The 21,971-nt window shown below is 39.1% G+C and overlaps 1 protein-coding gene across 3 annotated transcripts in view; it reads left to right on the forward strand.

The window, feature by feature from the left end:
- LOC131980971 (enhancer of polycomb homolog 1-like) overlaps positions 1 to 21,971 on the forward strand; it is a 37,481-nt gene that overhangs the window by 8,125 nt on the left and 7,385 nt on the right. For all 3 annotated transcript variants that reach the window (XM_059345269.1, XM_059345270.1, XM_059345268.1), the window contains 9 exons: positions 7,400 to 7,559; positions 12,678 to 12,823; positions 13,011 to 13,217; positions 15,271 to 15,419; positions 15,686 to 15,833; positions 16,276 to 16,440; positions 17,361 to 17,450; positions 17,550 to 17,698; positions 18,390 to 18,826. In XM_059345269.1, the coding sequence (XP_059201252.1) occupies positions 7,460 to 7,559; positions 12,678 to 12,823; positions 13,011 to 13,217; positions 15,271 to 15,419; positions 15,686 to 15,833; positions 16,276 to 16,440; positions 17,361 to 17,450; positions 17,550 to 17,698; positions 18,390 to 18,826 (1,591 nt within the window). In that variant the 5' untranslated portion in view covers positions 7,400 to 7,459. The remainder of the gene's footprint in view (positions 1 to 7,399; positions 7,560 to 12,677; positions 12,824 to 13,010; positions 13,218 to 15,270; positions 15,420 to 15,685; positions 15,834 to 16,275; positions 16,441 to 17,360; positions 17,451 to 17,549; positions 17,699 to 18,389; positions 18,827 to 21,971) is intronic.

Genomic DNA, 21,971 nt, shown 5'->3' on the forward strand with positions numbered 1-21,971 from the left:
CTGTCACTTCAAAGTCTGTGTTCTGCTCAGCTGGAGTGCTCGGTTATGTAACAGTTATATTATCATAAGAGGTAGGCCAAGGCCTGCTGCATGCCAACCCCTCAGTGTTTGGAGCTGTCTGTTCTGAATTCCTACATCAGGTTTCAGATGGAAAACAGTTTGATTCATCGTTTTTCAGAAACTGTTGCTCACGCTATTTTCTTTTTAAATTATGCATCAGTACTGTAAGAGCATGCATTTTTTTTTAGTTTTTGAAGATCTGCATGACCCACTAAGCTTTCCACAGCCTCACCCACATGGACGTCCCACTCAGTGGTCTGCAGGGTGGCTGTGTGGTGTCCCTGACTCACAGCCACTTGTAGGCTTAGGCGTTTCTGTATTTGCTACATTTAGCACTGCTCGTTTGAACTGTTAAGTGAGCACAAGCCTACACTCTTTGATTTCTCTGCTGCTGCTGCTGCTATGATTTGCCTTTTCAAGAATTATCGCTCAGTCCAGCATGTGGTTTTGTGATTTACAGGGTGTGTGTGTGTGTGTGTGTGTGTGTGTGTGTGTAGCATGGCTTGACTGGAGAGCCGTCATCACTGAAACTCCCTCAGCACGTGCAGCTTGTTTGTTTTGGGCCAGACACTTTGTCTTGTGTTTACGTTTGGGTGAAAGTGAGGTCAGTGTCTGTGGCCCTGGTGGGAACCCACAGGCATCTGTTGTGTTTGCCTTTTTGCCAGACACTGTACTTGTACACACACACACACACACTGGCCCCAGTTCCTCAGTGTGTAACCTTGCTGGTGGGAATGTGGGGCACGTCACCTGTCCAAAGTCTCTACAGCCTACATGCTGTGTAACTGAAAGTTGCCTTTGTCAGCAGGTTCCCCCTGTTTTTCTTTCACTGTTGACAGTTTTGTATTGACGTGTTTGTGGGCAGCGTGGGAAATTAACACCAGCCTCCGGGCAGGTCTTTGGATCTGACCCCATGGCTAGTTTGCCAGCAAGGCAAGCCTCAGCTGGAACAACCTCTGAGAATGACGAGTAAATTCAGGAATTTTCCAGTCATTGGCCCACGGATAGAAGACTGTACATTATGTATTTTTGTAATTAGTTTCACTTTATTATGCAATAGCAGGTCCGTGGTCAAGGTTGGAGTCAGACCGATATTGGGTTTGTGAAATCAGTACCAATTCTAGAGTGAAAAATTCAGAAATGACCAAAATTATGTCCAAAATACTGAAACTGGAATCAAGATAGACGTTTTTATGTGGATGTTGCAATGAAACAACTATGCAAAGTAACTCAATAAGACTGCTTTCTTAAGCAAATAACTTTTATTTAACACTGGGTTCATGCAATACTTTGGAACATGCTGTTTGGTTTTTCAGTTAGAATATGCTTGAAAAAATGCTTGATTTTTCAACATAATCTGGTGTTTACTCTACACAATTACTGATGTAGACTAGAGCCCGGCATCTCTAATGGTTGACTGATGATATGGGCCGTTATTTTCCTATCATGAGCATGTAAAAATAGTGTAATTTATTGTTATTTATTTAAACTGTCTGCAAATGACTAACACTGAACATACAGGCTGTTTTTTTCTATTAATTTATATATCTTATCATTTGTAGAACTGGTTGATGTAATACATTAAATGTATAATGATTAAATACTTATTTGTAGGAGTAGCCTTCTCATCAACCTTTTCATTGTCCTATCGATGCAAAATGTAGCTATGTGTTGACATTGACACTCTTTATTTTTCCGAATTAAAGTAACAATGTAGATGTGACGATAAAGCTCTTGAAAGTTTGGAAATCTTGGATTTGGGTACCTCGAAAGTGCTGGAAAAATGCTCAAATTTTTCTGCCTAAAGAGCCGTGCAGACCATGTCAAAATTTTACCTTTATCAAACTTATCAGCTAATTCTAGAAATAAAAAGAAGAGAATAAATAAGAATAAGAATAAGAAGAATGAGAATAAATAAAATTAAAATAAATATCTAATATTGCACTGTATAACAAGTAAATAGTTATATGACACCATTTCTAAATCACCCCAAACATTGTTTCCTGCATTTTTTTGGGGGGGGGGGGGGGGGCTTTTAGTATTAGAAAACATATGTATCCACTGGAAAAGAAACTTTTTTTTTTTTCCATCTTAAGTTAACAGCAGTATTCATTTTTGTAATGGAAAGTATTTCGATCCATAATGAGTAACTTGACAAACTGCTCGGCAGAGCTGGAATCTCCAGTCTGCCCCAGACAGAAGCTCAGTCTGATGGCTGCCGTTGATTTCCCACCCCACTTACAGTGGGTGTTAAAAAAACCATCTTCTCCCACGCTGTGCATAAAAAAGTGCTTTGTACTGTGGCTATGTGTCCCTCGACAGCTCTACCCGACCAGACCCTGCGGCTGTCCATCATGTTAAGTGGCATTTACAGTGTCTGGGACAGTAGCTGTCAGAGGCGAGACTGGGGAAGGTGGAGGAGGCTCTGGCTGCCTCAGCAGACTTGACAGTGATCGATGTGGTCATTTTACAAGGCTATTTCTGGACTCTGTGTGAGAAAGCGAGGCCGAGAGGAAAAAGCGTGTGTGTGAGGGCATCAGGTAATGCTCTGTATTCTGACTCTTCACCTCAATCTAAGTCTATTTATTTTCAGGCAAATGGCCGCGGCAGGGAAAGTAAACAAACGCATTGCATGATTAGGTTTGGCAGCCAACGTGTTTCTGCTGGAGGCCGTTTGATTTTTTTTTTTTATGAGTTTTCCCTCATTGTGGAGAGGCCCGAGGATGTTGATGCGGAGGTTTAGGCGTTCGCCGGCAGGGGAATGATTCAGTGGGAATCAGATAGGAACATGAAGGTTATGCAAGCGTGCATTCACAGAGGGGGTCACAGCGAAGGCTACAGTTGAATGCAAGAGTTTTGAGTTTCATATGGAGACGCCTTAGGGAAGCACTGAGAATAAAACTGAAAGGCTCGTCCACAGCAGCAGCTCCATCCTCTGAACAGATCACCACAGCACATGGCGCTATAAATGTAAAATGCAGTCACTTGCCTCAGGCATAACAGACTGTGTACAATATTATTGGCCCCAAAGGTCCAAATGGCGTTGATGAGCATGGTGCTCTGGGACACAATAAAATAGATTTAATACAGTAGACTCAAAGTGTTACAGATGAGTACAAACAACATGATGGCGCTCTGAAGGTCACACGTTATGAAGTTTACTTTTCTGCCTCTGCGGTGGATAGCATCCTCCTTATTTATCTGACATTAAAATGGGTGACCACCCATCAATGTTAAGATTCTAATATTTCAATGTTTTCATGTGGTGAAGAAAATAAATATTGTGATGGACTGTTGTATAAAGGGTTAGTATGAAGTTGCGAAAGTTTGGAAAATGTAAACTTATGTTGTCAAGGTTAGGATACATGCTTTAATTGCAATTTATGAAAAATGCTTGATTTTGCAAGCCTATCTGGCATTTCATTTAGACAATCATTCTTGTAAACCAAAAATATTTGAATATTTTGATCCCATTGTCATATTTATTTCTTGGCATCTTACACCAAGCAAAATCTTAGTTAATATTAACAGATAGAAAGTGATATACATCAGTTGCTGTGGGTATAAAGGATTTTCTAAAGAGTAAACTTTATTGTCCACTATTGCATTTATAGCCACTATTGAGATGTAATGAAAGCTTAAATTTTAAGCTTTTAAAGTTGTCTTTATATAGCAAGGCTTTTATGTAATGAAACTTGACCATTCAACGAGTGATTTTAAGCTCATTGGAAACATGTTTGTAACTAAAAAATCACTCAATAATTTGTGAGTGTCACATCTTTCAGTCTTGGCTAATAGATGGAAAAGCTGTTTTTCTTCTCTGAATGCAGTGTTTGAAATAATACTTGCCCATAGACCATATTGAGCAGAATAGCCCAGACCAATTGCAGTGAAATACTGCTGTGTGTGCAAAGCCTTAGTGTAAGTGTCAAGAAATATCTGGTTTAAAAACCTTTTTTTATGACATTAAAAGCCTGCTGTTTGTGCTGTTATAAAGGAACAAATTGATCTGCAGTGTTCAGCTGAAGTTTAGTTGGAGTTCTTTCTGAGAAGCTGCACATTTAGCCTGATGTAACCCAGTGAAAACTCTTTGCAGTCATTATGTTTCTTTTCTTTCTTCTGGCCATCATGTGAAGCACATGATGGCCAGAACCTGACATTAAGCACTAAGTAAGCTAAAGAAAAGACCTATGAAACCAGCTTACATAAATGTTACAGTAGAAAAGTCCATATTGATATAATGAGGCTGCTCACCAAACAAGTGTTGATTGTTCAGAAGTTGCAGTTAATTGATAATGTTAGGCAACAGTGCAACTGTAGTGCTGTCCTGGTAAAGGAGGTGCAGAATTATGTTCTGGAGTTTCTTGCTTAATAAATAAATACAATACAGGTATAAAAATCTAGGTTAAACATGGTCAAAGTTGAGGTTTTTTTTGTGCACATGGACAGCAAAGCCTCTTATAAAATGCTGTACGGAAAGACTAAATCCATCTAATAAATAATTGGGTGACCCATCCAAATGTTTTCCTCTTTCTGCACGGAAAGGCAGCTGGGAGATTGATTTGGGGGGAAATATGCATGGCTGTGCAGTTCTTAAAGTTGATTTCTATGATCTATATAAAACTGAGTTGATTTTGATGTGTGAACTGTTAGTATAATTTAATTTTTACAGATGTATCTGTGTCCAGGGCTCAACCTTGCCTATTAAAAGGCAGCCAGGCTTCAGCTTTTGGTAGCTGAAACTGAAAATGTGGTTGTCATTTTTACTCTGCTTATACATTGGCTTCATAATGAGTGTGGGGTGAACATTTTGACAGACTTGCAGTGCACACACAGAAATATACATACCAATGCATGTGCAGTGTTGTCTGATTAGTATCACTAATGCAACACATATTAAATATACATTGATTTTGGGCTGCATGTTTTGCTGTTTGTCCCTATTAGTCTTTATTAATTTGTTCAAGTAGTTGCCACTGATGGCAACCAAAGGCCAAGGATTGTTTGCCAGTATTTTTCTAAAATGGCAACGGTTTGGTTGAGCCCTGGCGTTCAAATCCAGCTGTGTTGGATTTAAAGGATGTTTGGCATCAATGTGTCAATGCATTTAACTTTTTAGGGACACAAAAAACCCTAACCTTTAATTATTTGTATTTTATCCATATGATGATAACTAGTATGATAGAAACTACACTTATATTGTACACTTGTATATCCATATTATGCAATCTCACTTGTGGATTTGGAGTACTTTGCGGTTACTAAGCTTGATACAGCCACAAATTAATCTCAACCTTTGTTAAACACTTCTTTAATTATAGAAGTCTTTTGAAAAGCTGGGCAGTTGCACACTGAGGCTGACCATGCATGCATGTGTGGTGGACAGATGTTTGCATGCAAGATGAGATTCAGACCTAGCCATAGTAGTGTCTTGCAGTATAAATGGGTACCCGTGTATAAGAAGCTGTGAGCTGCATACGTGTGGTTGCAGAATTGAGTTTCCTAGAGGAACAGCATTGGTATCAGCCTAAAACAATGCAAACCTCATCAAGTTTTAAATGAAATTCAGTCTGCTGTTCCTCTGAGAATGATTGTACATGTTGAATTTCAATGATGCTCTTCAGTACTTGTTAATGCAGTGAATATATACACTTGTGTCTGTGTGTGTGTATATATGTATATGTCCTACAGTGATATACATCTAATACACACCAGTGACTATGCCGTGACTGACTTATGGTAGTTGTTTTTGCAGTACTTTGTTTCATTCCATTGAAAAAGAGCAATTCTCACAATGCAGATTCATTCACATTCCTGTCATTCATTTAAGCCTGCACACACACTTTCTTTTTGACTCATTCATCCGCTCTGTCTACCTTCCCTCGGCACAGATATTCTCTCCCTGCCCCCTCTTACTACCCTTGTGTCTCTGACAGCCGCAGGGAAAACAATAAATACACACCTTCTCCCCAGAGAGCTGCTGTACGCGGCCGGCAGCACGCTGCCTTGTTGACAGACTGCCTGCCAGTGGCTCAGCGCCCAGCTTTGGGCCAAAGGCTCTACTACTACGACTGACTGGGACTGTTCAGACAAGCAGCCCGCCAGCAAACCAGTTAGTCAGCCATTCAGCCTGTCTGCCTTCCTTCCGGCACATTACCCCTCAACCCGCCTTGGCAGCATCAGGCTCTCGTGACACTTGTGGCGGGTAGATAAGGCAAACCGACAAAAACGGTGTCAGGTTTTCCTCTCTGTGCTCCTGAGATGATTGTGATTGGAATTCAGGGCCAGATTTTCCTCCGGCCAGCAGTGTAGATTAAGTATAATATGTTTTTAATATGGTTTCAAAATTTGTCACATGGTCTTGATGACAATTTTTTTCCAATGAGTAACTAGATAATTGTTAACTTCTTCCTGTGAACCAGTTGGCAGGTGTACATATTGCTTGTATCTGCATGAGTCAGCTTGTTATTTCCTCCCAGCATGACAAAGTTTGTTTGCTTTAATATTGTCTTTCAGTTGGGCTGTTGCAGTTGCCTCACTTAAGTTTTGGCCTCTTTTGGATAGTTTGAATTGTTGCTACCATTTGTGAAAGTACGGCTTCAGGATCAACAGCTTTGATCCAGTGTTTACCAAACTTTATTGTGTATAATCTCACAGCTAAATTGCAGGTGTTTTCTTTCACTGCATTGCAGTTAAAATATAATCAAGTTCCACATGACGGCAGCCAATGTTTATTGTAAAGAAAAGAAACATAGTTGGTTCTGGAAATGTATCAGTTTTAGTAATTTAAACATTGATTTACTCACACAGTAGTTTCATTTATGTTTGGCAGTTGCTGGCTCATTTACAGCTGGGTGCTATTTAGCTACAGCATAGCTCGATTTATTCAGCATTCTCTGTACCGCAGTTGGTCGTTAATTATTGCCCGACATATTAGCTTGGTCGATTAATGCCGCTTTTTTCTGCCTGAATTCTTTGACAACTCCCTCAAAGAGCAGAGCCTTTTCCATCAAATCCAACTGTAAAACTATTTTCTATAAATGGTTAATTCCTTAGCACAAGCATGTCTGACTGAACTAAGCAATGAAAGAACATACCATATTGCATTGGCTCTTTAAAAGCTTTTTTTTATTGCTTTTATGTTACTTCCAGATTTTGTTGTGATATTTTCTTTTATTCAGTATCTAGGCTTCATAAGCTTGATGGTTTCATGAAAAATAGCTCCCCTATTGCATTAAAAGAGTTTTGTTTGAAGGGTATTTAACCCCAAATAATTTCTTTTAAAACCACATCCATCCTTGGTTGTCCAAGTGTTTGACCTCCATCTTTGTCTCTATAGGAACACCATCTCCAGCGGGCCATCTCGGCACAGCAGGTATATGGCGAGAAGCGGGACAACATGGTCATCCCGGTCCCCGAGGCAGAGAGCAACATCACCTACTATGAATCCCTCTACCCTGGGGACTACAAGATGCCAAAGCAGCTAATTCACATACAGCGTAAGTGAGCTTCTCTAATGGCTGATTTGTGATGCTGAAAGCAGAGAAAATTAGTTTGATGCAGCAGAGTAGGGACCTTGGTTGTTTCATTAGGTTGTAATAGTGTTTCCTCCAATTATTGTGGATGCATTAAATGGCACTTGGGGGGCTTTTAATCAAAACTTTAAATGGCATTGGGTAAAATATTTCACATTAGTGTACTTTTTATTTGTAAACATCTAGACCAATGTCATTTTAGTAGAATAACTCTTGGACTATAAAGCGTTTCTCTCAGAGCTTTTATGACGGAGAGAAAAATGTGGTTTCTGGCTGTGTGAAGTTGGCTGCGTAAGGGCTTAAATTAGAAATACATTTAGTGACTCACAAGCTCACAGGTAGTCTGTTGTGTCTGACAGCCATTCATCCATTTAATGGCATCAGGCATGTGTTATATGAGCTTTACTGAGTTGTCACATGTTTGTCAAAGTAAATGAGTTTGTGAGATTGCCCAGCTCGGTAATGATATCAAAGAAAATTAGGTTGCTAGATTGCTTAGTTTGGTAACCATGTCTGTGTCACAAGTGGTTGCCATGATTGTTTCTCAAAGGGAAGCAATTTGCTGTACCCTACACACAGACACTGTTATCAGTTGAGAGCTGAAATGACAAATGTTTTGTTCTGTCAAATTGCTGTCTGAATAATTTCAAGGTTTCCTCAAGAGGTCTAGACGGTCGGAAACGTGTTGAAAATTCACTCTTGATTTTGAAACAACCACTAAAGTTTCAAGACATGGAAATAATCAAGTAAAGAAACAAACAAAAAGCTGTCTGTAAAATGACAGTTAACAACTCGAAAACAAAGTGACAGTTGATCAATTTAACCAACAAAGAAGTAGGGCTGAAACTAAAGCTTATTGCTGCTATTGATTAATCTGCTGATTATTTTCTCAATTATTCGTTTCAATTATATTATTTGATTCATCGTTTGGTCGGTGAAATGCCAAAAAAATCCATAGTTTCTCAAAATCCAAGGTGCTATCTTTTTAAAGCTCTTGTTTTGCAAATGTATTCAGTTTAACATGATATAAAACAGAGATAAGCAAGAAATTGCTTTTTGCATTTTCAGTCATTTTTATGTATGAGAAATTACTTTAACAATTGATTAACAAAATAATTAAAATAATTATTTTCCTCTCAGTCCACTTATTGATTGACTGGTCATTTCAGCTCCAGAAACAAGTCTCTGCACCATAATATTGATTTAAATGAAAAACTCTCCTGCTCACAGAGCTATGCTGTTGTAACCTCATCAGTAACCATATATCCCATCTGTCGTACTCAGTTGTCTTGATGGCAGCTCAAGATTGAAGCGATTTGCTTTAATTAAATCCAGACTGAGGTAATCATTTTAAAGACGAAGCAGCAAATACTCTGGTTTGTACATTGTTTGCTCTCTAATTGTAACGTCTGTCTGATAAAAGCTGCTTTCATTAGATTTCAGCTGACGTGGTTGTGTTTGTGCTGTGAGATTTGAAACAAGTTGGTTTGAATTTGCCTGGTATGGATTGACGTGACTGTCTGGCCACTGAGACTTGAGACAAACTATAAGACTTGAAAAGCCAAAGCAGAGTGAGCGGAAAGCTATTACATTTTTTTGTCTTGAGTCAAAAATATGCTCACACTCCAGACCATTATGAGAGTCGCACATGCTTCAACTAAAATTATACCCCTTTGACCTGCTGAGATATTCAGTGTGCATTATTGAGCTTTCATAAACACATTAATGCAGATTCCATTAAATTGGGCTGATAAAGTGTCGGGTCAGCCTGTGAGTTACTGGGTTTGATGCACCAAAACTCCTCACAACAAAACAGATATTCTATACTGTTCATTAGTTCCAGCCGGTCCTTATGCTTTCAGTCAGCCGGGAGGGCAAATCTGGTGTAATTATGCCTGATAATCATCTAGTGTGTCCCTCACCTTATGATCCAACAGATGCTGGGTGGGCTGTACTCTTAACTGGAATAAATAAAGTGCTTGGAGTGTGGACCATTAGCCCTGTGCAGTTTAATGAATGTTATGTATTCAGCAGAAAGGAGCTGTGTCAGGTTTACATGAGTTTAGAGTCATTTGAGGACAAAATCACACCGTGGTTTCTGTTCTCCAATTTTTGACCGGGGAAATCTCTTGAAGACCAACACATTTAATTCTCTCAGGTAATTCTATCATATGCTTTTTCGCAGCAGTAAAACATGCAGATTAGAAGGAATTACTGGATAAGCAGTCAAATGATATGAGCATGCATAGGTTATGCTTATTTATTTTCAAAGAGACACTGAATCTAGCTTGATGAATGATTCAAAAGTGTTTATTTATAACATGCATTATATACATTTTCCAGGAGTATATGATTCAACTTTTTACCATGTCTAGTGTTGAAAAAAATACACAAATCCCAATAAATGAAATATTGAATTGCATAATGTATAAATCAGAGTACAGTGATGGATATTGGAAATTCACAGTAGCTATAAATGATGAGATACATTGCATTGGGTAATTGTTGTGTGATTCTCTATGTATACTGTATCTGTTCCTGTCAAATGAACATGAAATAACAAGTGTATTCTCCCTAAATTGGGAGAATATCATCCCGACCCCTACATGATAGCCTGCCTATCATGTAGCCTGCCTATCATGATAGCCTGCCTATCATGTAGGGTACTTTTAAAGCTCAATAAACACAGGTAATATTTGACTGCAATTTCGCCCCCCAAAAAAACGTATCCCACGATGTGTTTTGTCTTTGGTTGCTGCAGTTTTCAGTTTGCTGGGTGACTCGTCAGATCACACAATTTGCCTACGTTCAGTTTTGTTTTTACATGTTCTATGATAATATGACTGGTTATGTTTCCTGCATTAGTTTTTTCACCTTGAATCAGCAATATAGTAACATTGTTTGGAATCCTGTGTTTCTTTTAGCTTTGTTTTGATCCAAGGTATTTTCCTTGGTTATGGTTGTGTGTCTGCAAACAGGCCCGACTCTTATTTTTCTTAAAGCAGTTGTAATGTTTTGTAATATGGCCACAATGTCTAACTCACTGGAGCAACATTATTTACAGTTTGGGCTGCACAGGAAGCTGTTTTAAAAATGCATTCTGGTCAATATCTGTGAGCAGTCTAGCCATGAATGTTTTAATTTCACGCTTAGATTTGTTTTATTTTGTATTGTAGGACAACTTTCTTTTCATACATCAGGCTGCATTTTGATCCTACAGCAGTGCTGAAAACCGTGTCATTATAATGCTTAAATACTCACAAGATAATGAAGTCTAAATATGGACTGCTGTGTAGGTGGTAACCTTGCTTCTGTAGTGAGCACAGTGTTCAGAGTAGAGGATCTGCTGTATGCTTCTCTTTGTACATTGCTTATTGGACTTGCCAGCACACAAACAACACACTGAAAGAAAACACTGAGCAAGTAGTGAATGACTCTGACTTTTTTTTTTTTTAAATGCACATGTTTAGACTGGCCTTGACAGTCATATTGCCAAGCAACAATGTGGTTTACCTGTCATTAAACGGCAGGGTAAAGAGCACCAATCATGGGACTCTTTATATTGATTCATGGTCAAGGATTTTTGTAGGCTGCATACAGAAATGCTAGTTTCTTGTCCTATAACTTTAATGGATGGACATGAGTTTTGGTGCCATAACTACGATGCTTCAAACAAAGTCTGCATTTGGTCTTTCAAAGGAATTGTTCAGCACTGACGTTAAGTGAACTTGGCTGGAAACTGGCCGAAAAGTGTTTTTGTAATGCTGCATGCAGTGCCTTCGGTCATTAGCAAACCAATTAGGCTGAAATCTGACTTTTAACGGTCAGTTTGCCGTGGAGTCAGAGTAAAGAGAGCATGTTCAACAGATCTCTTTGAAGTTCTGTCTTTAAAAACATTTTAAAACGTGAATGTCTTTATCTTCATTCCTGATCATGAACGCTTGAGTGGATCCATGTGCCCAAAAAATGTACATTCTTCCCCACATGCTGGTATCACTGATTTTCTTCTTTTGTAACCTACTCATTCCATGTCACAGTTTGCCTCAATAATGGTCAACTGAAAGTTAAAACCAGGAGGGTGGTTGCACCAAATGCTTGTCTGTGTATGGGGATTTCAGAAGAGGGAAAGAAAGGCATGAGCAACAACAAAATTTAGGAAAAAAAGGAGGCTGGAAGAGACCCTCTAAGGTAACATTAACCATAAATTTGCATGGGAAAATATTTAAACTGTGCTCATTTGGAACCTGCAAGTCTGACAGCAGCGGGGATAAGGAGTTTGGCCTCGGATAGTTTTTTGTTTCGCTCATCACGCTGATCAGCGCTGGCCGACTGTACATTAGTATGTTTGTTGTTTTCTAAATGTTTTAATGTTGCTCTCAGCTGTGGAGTATGCGGTCAGTTCTTTTTAAACGACTCTTGATTCGTTGTTGTTGTATCTGACCCCAGGTCTTCCAGCTGCACTGTTTCATTTGTGCTCACCAGTGTGACTGACTCGCACGCTACCTTGCTTGTTGTGCTAACCTCAGCACATGTGGCTAAAGGCATACGGCTATTAAAGTTTCCGACACTATAGGGAGTCATTACTAGATGTGAGCTTAAAATAAAACAATATAATGACTAACTGGGCTGTGCATGAGCATTGTTATTCCTGTACATGTTTGTCCTTCACATGAATCGTCAGGGTGTGGGATGCCACTTCATTCACAATACTCCACCAACAAATAGCATTTTAAATATATTTCTCAACTGCACATTGGAGTCCTCTCTGCCCTTGATACTTCATAACCATTATTCGAGAAATTTGTTGGATTTCATTTGGCATATCTCTCACTGACATAGTTGCAAACTCTGTATTGACATGCCAAGTGTGAAAGCTTGACGAGAGTGAGACTTAGTAAAGGGCGGTAAAATTGTTGATTTTAAAAAAGCTACATCTATTTATTTTTTTATTTTTTTTACATTTTAAAGAAATCTGCTGACTAGTTATATATCACTTCTTTACTTTTATTTTATTTTTACGCTGATTACAAATAGCACTGTTTTATTATCCAACTGACGTTTCTTTTCCTGACCTCTCTGCAGCTTTCAGCTTGGACACAGAGCAGCCCGACTATGACCTGGACTCAGAAGACGACGCTTTTGTCAACAAGCTGAAAAAGAAGATGGAGATCAGCTTCCTACAGTTTGAGGAGATGATTGACCGGCTGGAGAAAGGCAGCGGACAGCAGGTCAGCACTGTTTGTGTCTCCATCGGCCCCCCAAAAACACAGAGCCAGCTGTAAATAAAGGCCATGTCACCTGCATTAGAACAGTACTACCATCAACATGAAAGCCCTCCCCGACATATTCTTTACCCTCACCGCTGTGTAATAACATCTTTTGTTTATCAAAGTAACTCCTGTTTGTGTCTCTCAGCTGGTGAGCCTCCCGGAGGCCAAACTGTTGCTGAAGGAGGACGACGAGCTCATCAAGGAGGTCTTCGACTACTGGAGCCGCAAAAGGAAAAACAGCCGGGCCAACTGTCTCATCCCCAACGTCAAGCAGGAGAAACGGGACGGCTCCAGCACCAGTGACCCCTATGTGGCCTTCCGACGACGCACTGAGAAGATGCAAACCAGGAAGGTCGGTACTCTTTACACTCGAGGGTTTTTGTGGAATTTTTTATGTGGCTGATCAAAAAGAGCTCAACACAAAGGTAAAATGATAGGATATATTTGCTTTCTTATCAATGGCAATATAGCGACAACTGGGTGGCAAAGAAATGTGTTCTCGCCTTGTTGCAGGAAATATTTCATCATGTTGGACCGGCTTCCTCCTTTCAGGAAATGATTTTCCCACAGTGATAACATTTCACTCTCTCTCTTTTGTGAAGCTTGGCCAAATAAGGTCGATCCGGTTTGCCGTATTACTTAACATATCTAACATGTGACGTGGACGTAATTTATTCTCAATACCTGACAGGCCGCCAAAAGAAGAATGCAGTCAGGCATTTACCAAGCCTACTGCTTCACTAAGAGAGAGTACTTTGGTGACACGTAGCTTTCAGTGAGATACCTAGTTCAGTCTGTCTTAACACAATGATTTGAATGAAGAAGTTTAATATTTGTTTTGTCGGGTTGCAAACTAACAATTATTTTTATAATCTGTTAATCTGATTAGTTATTTAAATGTTAAATGCCAGAAACAATGAAAAAATGTCTATCCCAAATTCTCAAAGTTCAAGGTAATGTCTTTAAATAACATGTTTTATCAGTTCCTTAAACCAAATAAATGTTGAGAATTCATTCTTTTTCTTTATTAACAGTGAGTCTAATCCTGCATACTTGCATCCACCTGATGATTACATTTTATTATGGGTCCTTGAAAAGTCATGGAAAAGTTTTGAGACATTGTCCATGAAAATGTGGGGCAACCCTATCACAAAGAAAATCAGCAAATCTCCATATTTGACAGACTGAAACAGCATTGTCTGTCATTTATGCATGGAAAAATAACTTTGATGATGAATTAATTATGAAAATATTTGGTACTTATTTCCTGTCAACAGGCTAATTGATTTGTCGACTTGTTATTGGTGCAGCTCAGTGTGTGTGTGTGTGTGTGTAGGGTTATGCAGATGAGCAGTGTTTTGTTGTTGCACCACAACAGCTCCGGGCGCTGGCAGCATGGAGAGAAGCCAAACACTGCTCATCTGCATATACTTCCCACACTGCAATGACACAAAGCTGGTTAAAAATCTGAATACTTTCCCCTTTTTAAATTGTTCTCCATTCGTCAAGCTTCACTTCTGTGTAACGGGGATTAATGAAGGTGTGAATTGGCTAAAAAGCTCCTGATAAGAGATTCATATACAACTGAAAATGACCATGACTGAAAATACCATGGTGGACCTGGTATGTTCTCGTCTAAGAAACACTGCGGCTGTTAAGTTAAATTATATTAAATTTACATTAACTCCAGTGGATTTACTTACATTAGTGATCCTACACTGCTGAACACTGAGACTCCATGAAATTGTAATTTCCTCTTGACCCTTGTAAAGGATGTTTGTGCCACCAAGTGGTCATTTGAAGAATTTAACCTTCGTGTTAACTTTGTTATGGAAGCAACCTGTTTGCTTTCATCCAAGCAACTTGGCCAAATGTTGATTTTTCACATTTGATGCACATAAATTGGCATGCAATATATTTAAGTGCAGTATAACTATTATAATCATTATGATGACTGTAACAGATTTAATTTCTTGCATGTTTTGCTTAATGTAAGGCTTAAAGCACTAATGAATTGCTGACAATATTGACTTGTCAAGCTCAGCAAATGTATATCGTACAATATCACCATGCATCTTTGTTTCCCTAAGAATGTCCCCAACATGTTACCATAAAAACAGCAGAGTTTCCTGATCAATAGAAGACTAGGTGTTTTATTTTACAGTGCATAACATGAATGAGCAGAAAAAACTATGCTGACACACTATTTGCTGTTATTTCTGGTGTTGCTGCTTCTGTCTTCTCTGCATTTGAGAGGACTTACTTGTATTATTATCCTATATTATTGTAATTAATGCATGTTCTGCACCAATATTATCTCGCAAAAAAAATGAACCTATAATGAATCATTATAGCTTGCTGGTTCTGTTCTGTTGCTTACACCTGTTTGCTCCTCCAACGCTCAGAACCGTAAGAATGACGAGGCGTCCTATGAGAAGATGCTGAAGCTGCGCAGGGATCTCAGCCGAGCCGTCACCATTCTGGAAATGATCAAAAGGAGGGAGAAGAGCAAGAGAGAGCTGCTGCACCTCACACTGGAGGTCTTTGAGAAGAGGTGAGCCTGCCTCCGGGCTGCACACATAAAGCAGTAGTACAGAAATAAAACAAAGCAGTCAGACAAAAGGGCTGGCAAAGTGGAGGCAACAGGGGGACGTTAAAAGGGAAAAAGTCGAGTGAACTGAGATAAAACAATACTACACTTATCATTTTTTTTTCATTTAGGTACTGTACTATTTGGCACAGTTTCAAAATGAAATTTCAGTGTAGTTTGAGTTGAAAAACAAGTGTTTTGGCTCATCTTTTCTGCCGTTTCTTTTCCAGAAACGTTATGTCAGACTATGGTGGTGAGGTGATGGCGGAGGTGTTGGCTGAACGAGCGCTTGTGAGGCCGCAGATCATTCCTCTGGTCCCTGTCACCAACCAGTACCGACACCAGGACCACATGGACCTCAAGGACTACAAATCCAAGGTGAGACTCATTATTAGGAAGCAGCCTCTGACACTGGACTGTATAATTTAATTTTGTCTGTTTTAATGTCTGATTAAGCACAAATATACACAGAAAGTATCTATGATGCATGCATATACATGGATATACTGTACAATTTCCTCTCTGTGGAGGACAAATCTGTTTTTCAGCAACTATAGATCACTTTTTTTTTATAGGTGCACTATAACAAAACAAAAACACAATTGCAAGTGCAACAAAACATTACAAGGAAAACCTCAGACACATGGACATGAAGACCAATAATATATAATCCAGTACAAGTTTATATTTATCTGTAGGGTTTGTGATCTGAAAAGTAAGATTTTGAAATGGTGTTAAGAGAGTTGTGTGCCTGTAGTCTGCCGTCACTAAAGGCATGTTTCAAGGTGCTCCAGAGTCTGATCAGTTATCTCTTCTTCAGCCCGAGAAGACAGAAGTTCCCCAAAAGAAGAGGAGATACGAGAAGAAGCAGAAGGTGTTGCCTCTCTCGTCGGGCGCCCCCCACCATCAGGGTCCGGTTGTCTTCAACGCCAAGGACCTCAACCAGTACGACTTCCCCAGCTCAGACGACGAGCCCTTCTCCCAGGTACATGCACCACTCCTACAAACACAGGAATGTGTTCATGCAAAGCCAAGAACACCATGTCGACCAAGCATGACCGCTCGTCTCAATGAATTTATAAATTGTAGAGGTTTTTGCTGGATGTGTGAAGTGAATTCTCTGCCTAATATTCATTACTTCTAGGTTTCAAGGTTTTTGAATGACCGCAACGGCCAACAAACTGACAATCTTCTTGTGTGCATTAGTTAGATGATCTGGATCTGTTTTTTGTTTTGCTTTTTTTAATTGATATTTTTCTTTGGAACCGGGTTGGTATATGTTTTACAGTAAAACATATTTACACCGATTTTTGAGAATGAGAGTATTAAAATATATAGAAAGCTCCTTGACAATAATATTTGACAAAACTAAAATAGTTGCAATTGGATTATTTCTTGTTTGTTTATACTTGAATATCAAAATTTTGCATGCTCACTTCCTGGTTTATGTTCATAATAACCTGTGAGTTAAAGCTAATAGAGCCAAGTAAAATATAGGGTGTTATGGGGGAAATTTAATCATACAAGTAGTTTCATATGGCACTATGAAATTCTTCAGCTCCAGTTTTTCCATATTGATATGATGATGAAAATAAAACTGTATTGGTGGCATATATTTTCCTTTGCTGCATATTCTAAAACTTACTACAACACCCTTTTGATAGGAATTTAGTCTGTCAATTTAAATCACAAAGCACAACTCTTGGAGTGAATTAGAATAACAAACTTTGAGAGTCTGTAGCCAGCAGCTTACCTCAGCTCTTTGCATACCTTTACTTTGCTGCTCTCTGCTCCTTTGGCTTGATAAATCCACTCAGAATTGCAAAAACACGAGTGGGTGGGCTTCACTGTTATAAAATCTGTTCTTCCGCTGGCCTTAGTCTGACCTTTGACCTCTGTCCTCAGCTGCACTCAGGCTCATCAGAAGCAGAGGAGGAGAACGACCCAGATGGTGCCTACGCCTTTCGCAGGAAGGCAGGCTGCCAGTACTACTCTGTAAGTCATCAACACTGAGAGGGGAAAAACGCATATTAGAGCTGTGCTTTCACATTAGAGAATAAAATGATTGACGTTAAGCATCCTGTCTTGTGTCAGGCTCGTCAGGACCGTGTGGGGAGCTGGCCGTGGTGTGGACCCTGGGACGGTGGTTTGGCAGAAGCTCGCTTTCGCTACAGTCTCACCACGCTCACCGTGCCGCGGCACTGTCTCGGCATGGCTCGAAGACGCGTGGGACGAGGCGGCAGGTCAGTTAAACTTTTGCTCTGTTCAATAATGAAGTACTCTTATTCAGAGCCAGGCCGATAGAGGCTGATGCCGATACTGATTTTAGAGGGGAAATTGATCGATAAGCGATATGGCCCCCGATATGGTACATTTTTCAAGCTAGAATGAAAAAAAAAACCCTTTTCATATAGATTGTACACCTCTGCAAATGCACCCAGAGAGCTACTTTCTCAAACCTAAAACTTTTGACAGTATAAAAACAATGTTTTACATTGTCAGCCAATTCTATAAATGATAGCTGAGAAAATAAAACATCAATACAATAAAATAAATAACTAAATAAACATCATTAGTGCCTGGTCATTTGTTGACTATTTAAAAAAAACTTTTTGCAATATATATAGTGGAAAAAAGTTTTAATAACTGCGCATATGAGACAGCATATACACAGATATGCCTTTGATAAAACAATATCAGCCGATAATCAGTGAACCGATATATCCGTCGTGCTCTACTCTTAAGTACTCACTTGATAAATTCAGTCATTTGTAGAATATTTGATTATAAAAATAACTGATTGAAGAGAAGGGCTTAGATACATTTAACTTTTTAAATAATTCTATATGAATGATGCTAGTTGTGTTTATTGACATGTCCCACTGTCTACCCTAAAGACCTGACCGTCTCCTCCTCCTCCTCCTCCTCCCTCAGGGTGTTGCTGGACCGGGCGCACACGGACTATGACAACGTTTTCCACGGACTGGATCCCGAAATGCTCGACCTGCCTCTTCCCCCTTCTCCTCCGCCTCCTCCTCCTCCTACAACTACTTCACGCTCGCCGGCCACCGACAAGTTTGCCAGTACCTCAGAAACAAATACCTCGGACAGAAGTTCCTCCTCCTTCAACTCCTCTCTTTCCTCTCCTCCTCCCACGGACCTCAGTCAGATACTGTTGAATATAAAGTTGTGTCGATGGAGGCACTTTAGACCACGGACACTACCACTACACGAGCTGGACAATGCCCACCCGCTTTTCAGGAAGTTGAGTCGAGGCCTGAAGCGCCCAGTCTCTGCCTCCACGCCCGGGGGACAGCCCTTCGGCTCTCAGCGCCCGGCGAGGGTTGTCCCTGCACCCACACCCGTTGCTGGTAAGTGGATTGGCTGCCTTCAAACACACACATTGATGCACTCATGTCTGGCACTGTTGTTTTATTACTTTGCACTCATGGTTGCTTGAAGGAGCAGAAAACCATCTCCGTCCTGGTTTCATCACTCACAATCACACCACTATGCAGGACTTGTCTTCCACCAATGGGCTTCTTTTAAGCGGTCGGTTTCCTCATTTTACATGAAAACATTTAATTCCTTAGTCCTGGTGGTATCTAGCCATGCCAATAGTTTGTGTTTTATTTGCCCAAGTGTTGAACTATCCACTGCTATGATTTCTGTTGTCACTCCTCTCTAATGGAAGTGAAGATTTCTTTGTGCTAAGAAAATCTATAAAACATTTGAAAAATTCTGCAGCAGCTTGTCTTTCCCAGAAACTACAACCCAATTACTCTTGATAACCAGTTTTCACATGGATTGCTTTTCTTGAAGAAATAGATGACTTAATTTCCCTGATGTTTAAACAGAAATCCTAACCTTAAACCTTGGGGAAATGTAAAAAAGCTGGAATACTGTCAAAATCGAGCAAAACTTAATCTACAAAGTTTGGACTTCCTGAAATTTGATTTTTGAGATTGGTAATCACATTTTTGAATAACAAACTCATATTTTAAATGCTGCCTACATGTTTGGCAGTGTGCACCATGCAGTATGAAGATGTACATTATCCTACAAAACACAACAACTCACTAATTAAAAGTTAACTAACACTTATTGACAAAAACTATTCTTCAGGAAAACAAATCTTGAGAAAACATGGAGACTTGTTTATCAAGGAACATTTCACTAAGAAGACATGACATTTCAGTGCAAATGTTATCAATGTAATTTAAATGTATACATTAAAATAGCACTTGTCATATGACATACTACCAACGTTTAAGTGACTAGTCATACTGAAACAACTAGTCATACTGACACTAGAAATAAGGTCTGTGGATTATGGGAAGTTGCTTTTTTTTAAAGTTTATTTCTTAATTACTAGCAGTTCAAATTAAATTCCATTTCCTTTTGATTGTGTTGGAGAGTATTTGTCAAAATCTGGGCATGTAAAACGATCCGTGTGACAAAATACTCGAGTAAAATGAGAAAAGTGTTTTGGCTGAACTGATCCTTTTAAGAGGGGTGTGAGTTCAGAAAGATAATGAGAAACTCGTCATTTTCTTTTTATCTTTACCTAGATTACAGCAACCTCTTTGTTTTCTCCTCTAGCTGCATTGTAAACGTTCTTTATGTGATCATCAGGTGCAGCTGTTGCTTGGCATTCACAGTGCACCACCTCCCACCCCACCCAGTCCATGAGGTGTCAATTAAAAACTGGGTTTGATAAATAAATTCATGAGATGCGAAGGATTTGTCAGGGTGTGTGGACAAAGAGGCGTTGAGCGTTGAATACAAACTAAAAGCCACAGGTCCCTGGTGGTAATTACTGCGAGGGCAGTCGGGCGACTGCTGTCTTAATGTCACTACAAGCAGTTTACAGGAGTTGTGAATGTTTTGATGTGCATGAAAAACAGCTGCGTATTGACGTCTTTTTGAAAAGCTGATCGGCCTGTGAAGTGCCATAAAGAAACTAGAGGACACAGATGTAATGAAGAGATTTTACAAGAAACTCGAGTGACTTTAGAGGTGGTTAAGTCTGCAGAGAGCAGCCGTAAAGGTGGTTGTGAGCAGCGCTGAATTAATAAGTGCAGTGTTTTGATTAAATGCGACACCGTCAGATTGCATGAAATAAGCATGAAGGTTGTGTCAGAGGGACGTGGTGCCAGAGGACGAGCTGTGACTTTCAGATGATGAGTTCTGGATGCTGTGAAGTAGAAAAGCTCAGGGGGAATAATAAAATCAATATTGAACTGAGGCGCAAGAGCACGTTCATGCCAAGAAATGTGAGACTATCACTTCATAATCGGTAGAAAGCCAATAAAAGACTTGAGGACATGCCATGTGCAGCATAAATAAGTCAAATAAGACCAACTTACAGGTGTCTGATTTTGAAATCAGGTTATGGCAGAAAAATTGCGAATTTGTTTATTGGAGTAACCTGGTGAATGACAAACAAATGTGTTAACATGCAGCTCAATAATTAGATTTTTTAATCAAAGCTGGAATATTTTCAGTGTACGAAAGCCAACTGAAGTAACCAGCCAGATTACTAACCAGTTACAGTTCGGAAATATGATTTCTGATTAAGGTTGACACAATACTAAAATTTTCAACTCGATACCGATACTCAGGAAAATATTCGATACTCGATACCATTTTTGATACCACCAGGATAAAAACAAAGATTAACAGAAATATTTTTATTATCAAGAAAAATGCAACATGTAAAAATTAACAGAACCACAGGTTTTGCACAACTAAAGAAACTGCAACTATGATAACAAGCATCAGATACTCGATACTTTTGAAAATTAGTATTGTATCCGGATACAACGTTGTAGTATTGATACTTTTTTGAGTATCGATACTTTTGACAACTTGTTCATTATCATTTTCAGACTAGGGGTTTGATAATTCTACCATTGTATTATTGTAGAAGTCTTACAGTGATGACATGTGTCCAGGTTAACTTGATAACTATAAGCAGATGATTTACTGGTTAATATTATCGACTGATGTTTGCCTATCAAAGGCATATCAGTGTTTATTGTATTTGCGGAAATATTGTCAAATATGCTACAATATGACTTATTTTTTTCTTTTTTTTTAACACTTGAACTTGTATCTAATTCAGAAAATGATTGGGGTGACTAAGAAGTTATGTATTTTATTCTTTATTAAAATGCTGAGCAACTGACTGAACCTTTTGAAAAATTTAGCTTAAGTTTTAATTATATTGTTACTTTTCTTCGTAATTTTTTCTAGAATTGGTTGACCGTGTTATGCATAGCATGTATATTGTAAAATATAGTACATTTTTGAGAAAGTAGCCTTTTGACTACCATCGCATGTCATATCTTTAAAGTTAAATTAAATTTTGTTAATTATTATAACCCTTTTTCTTATATTTATTTAATTGATATTTGCATACTTATTACATGGATACAAAGTTATGAAATGTACAGCTTTGCTAGTGAATTTTATTGACCGTTTCAAACACTTAAAGTGCTGTACAAATGAAGT

Source organism: Centropristis striata, chromosome 11 (genome assembly GCF_030273125.1).
Source record: "Centropristis striata isolate RG_2023a ecotype Rhode Island chromosome 11, C.striata_1.0, whole genome shotgun sequence".
Classification (NCBI taxonomy): Eukaryota; Metazoa; Chordata; class Actinopteri; order Perciformes; family Serranidae; genus Centropristis; species Centropristis striata.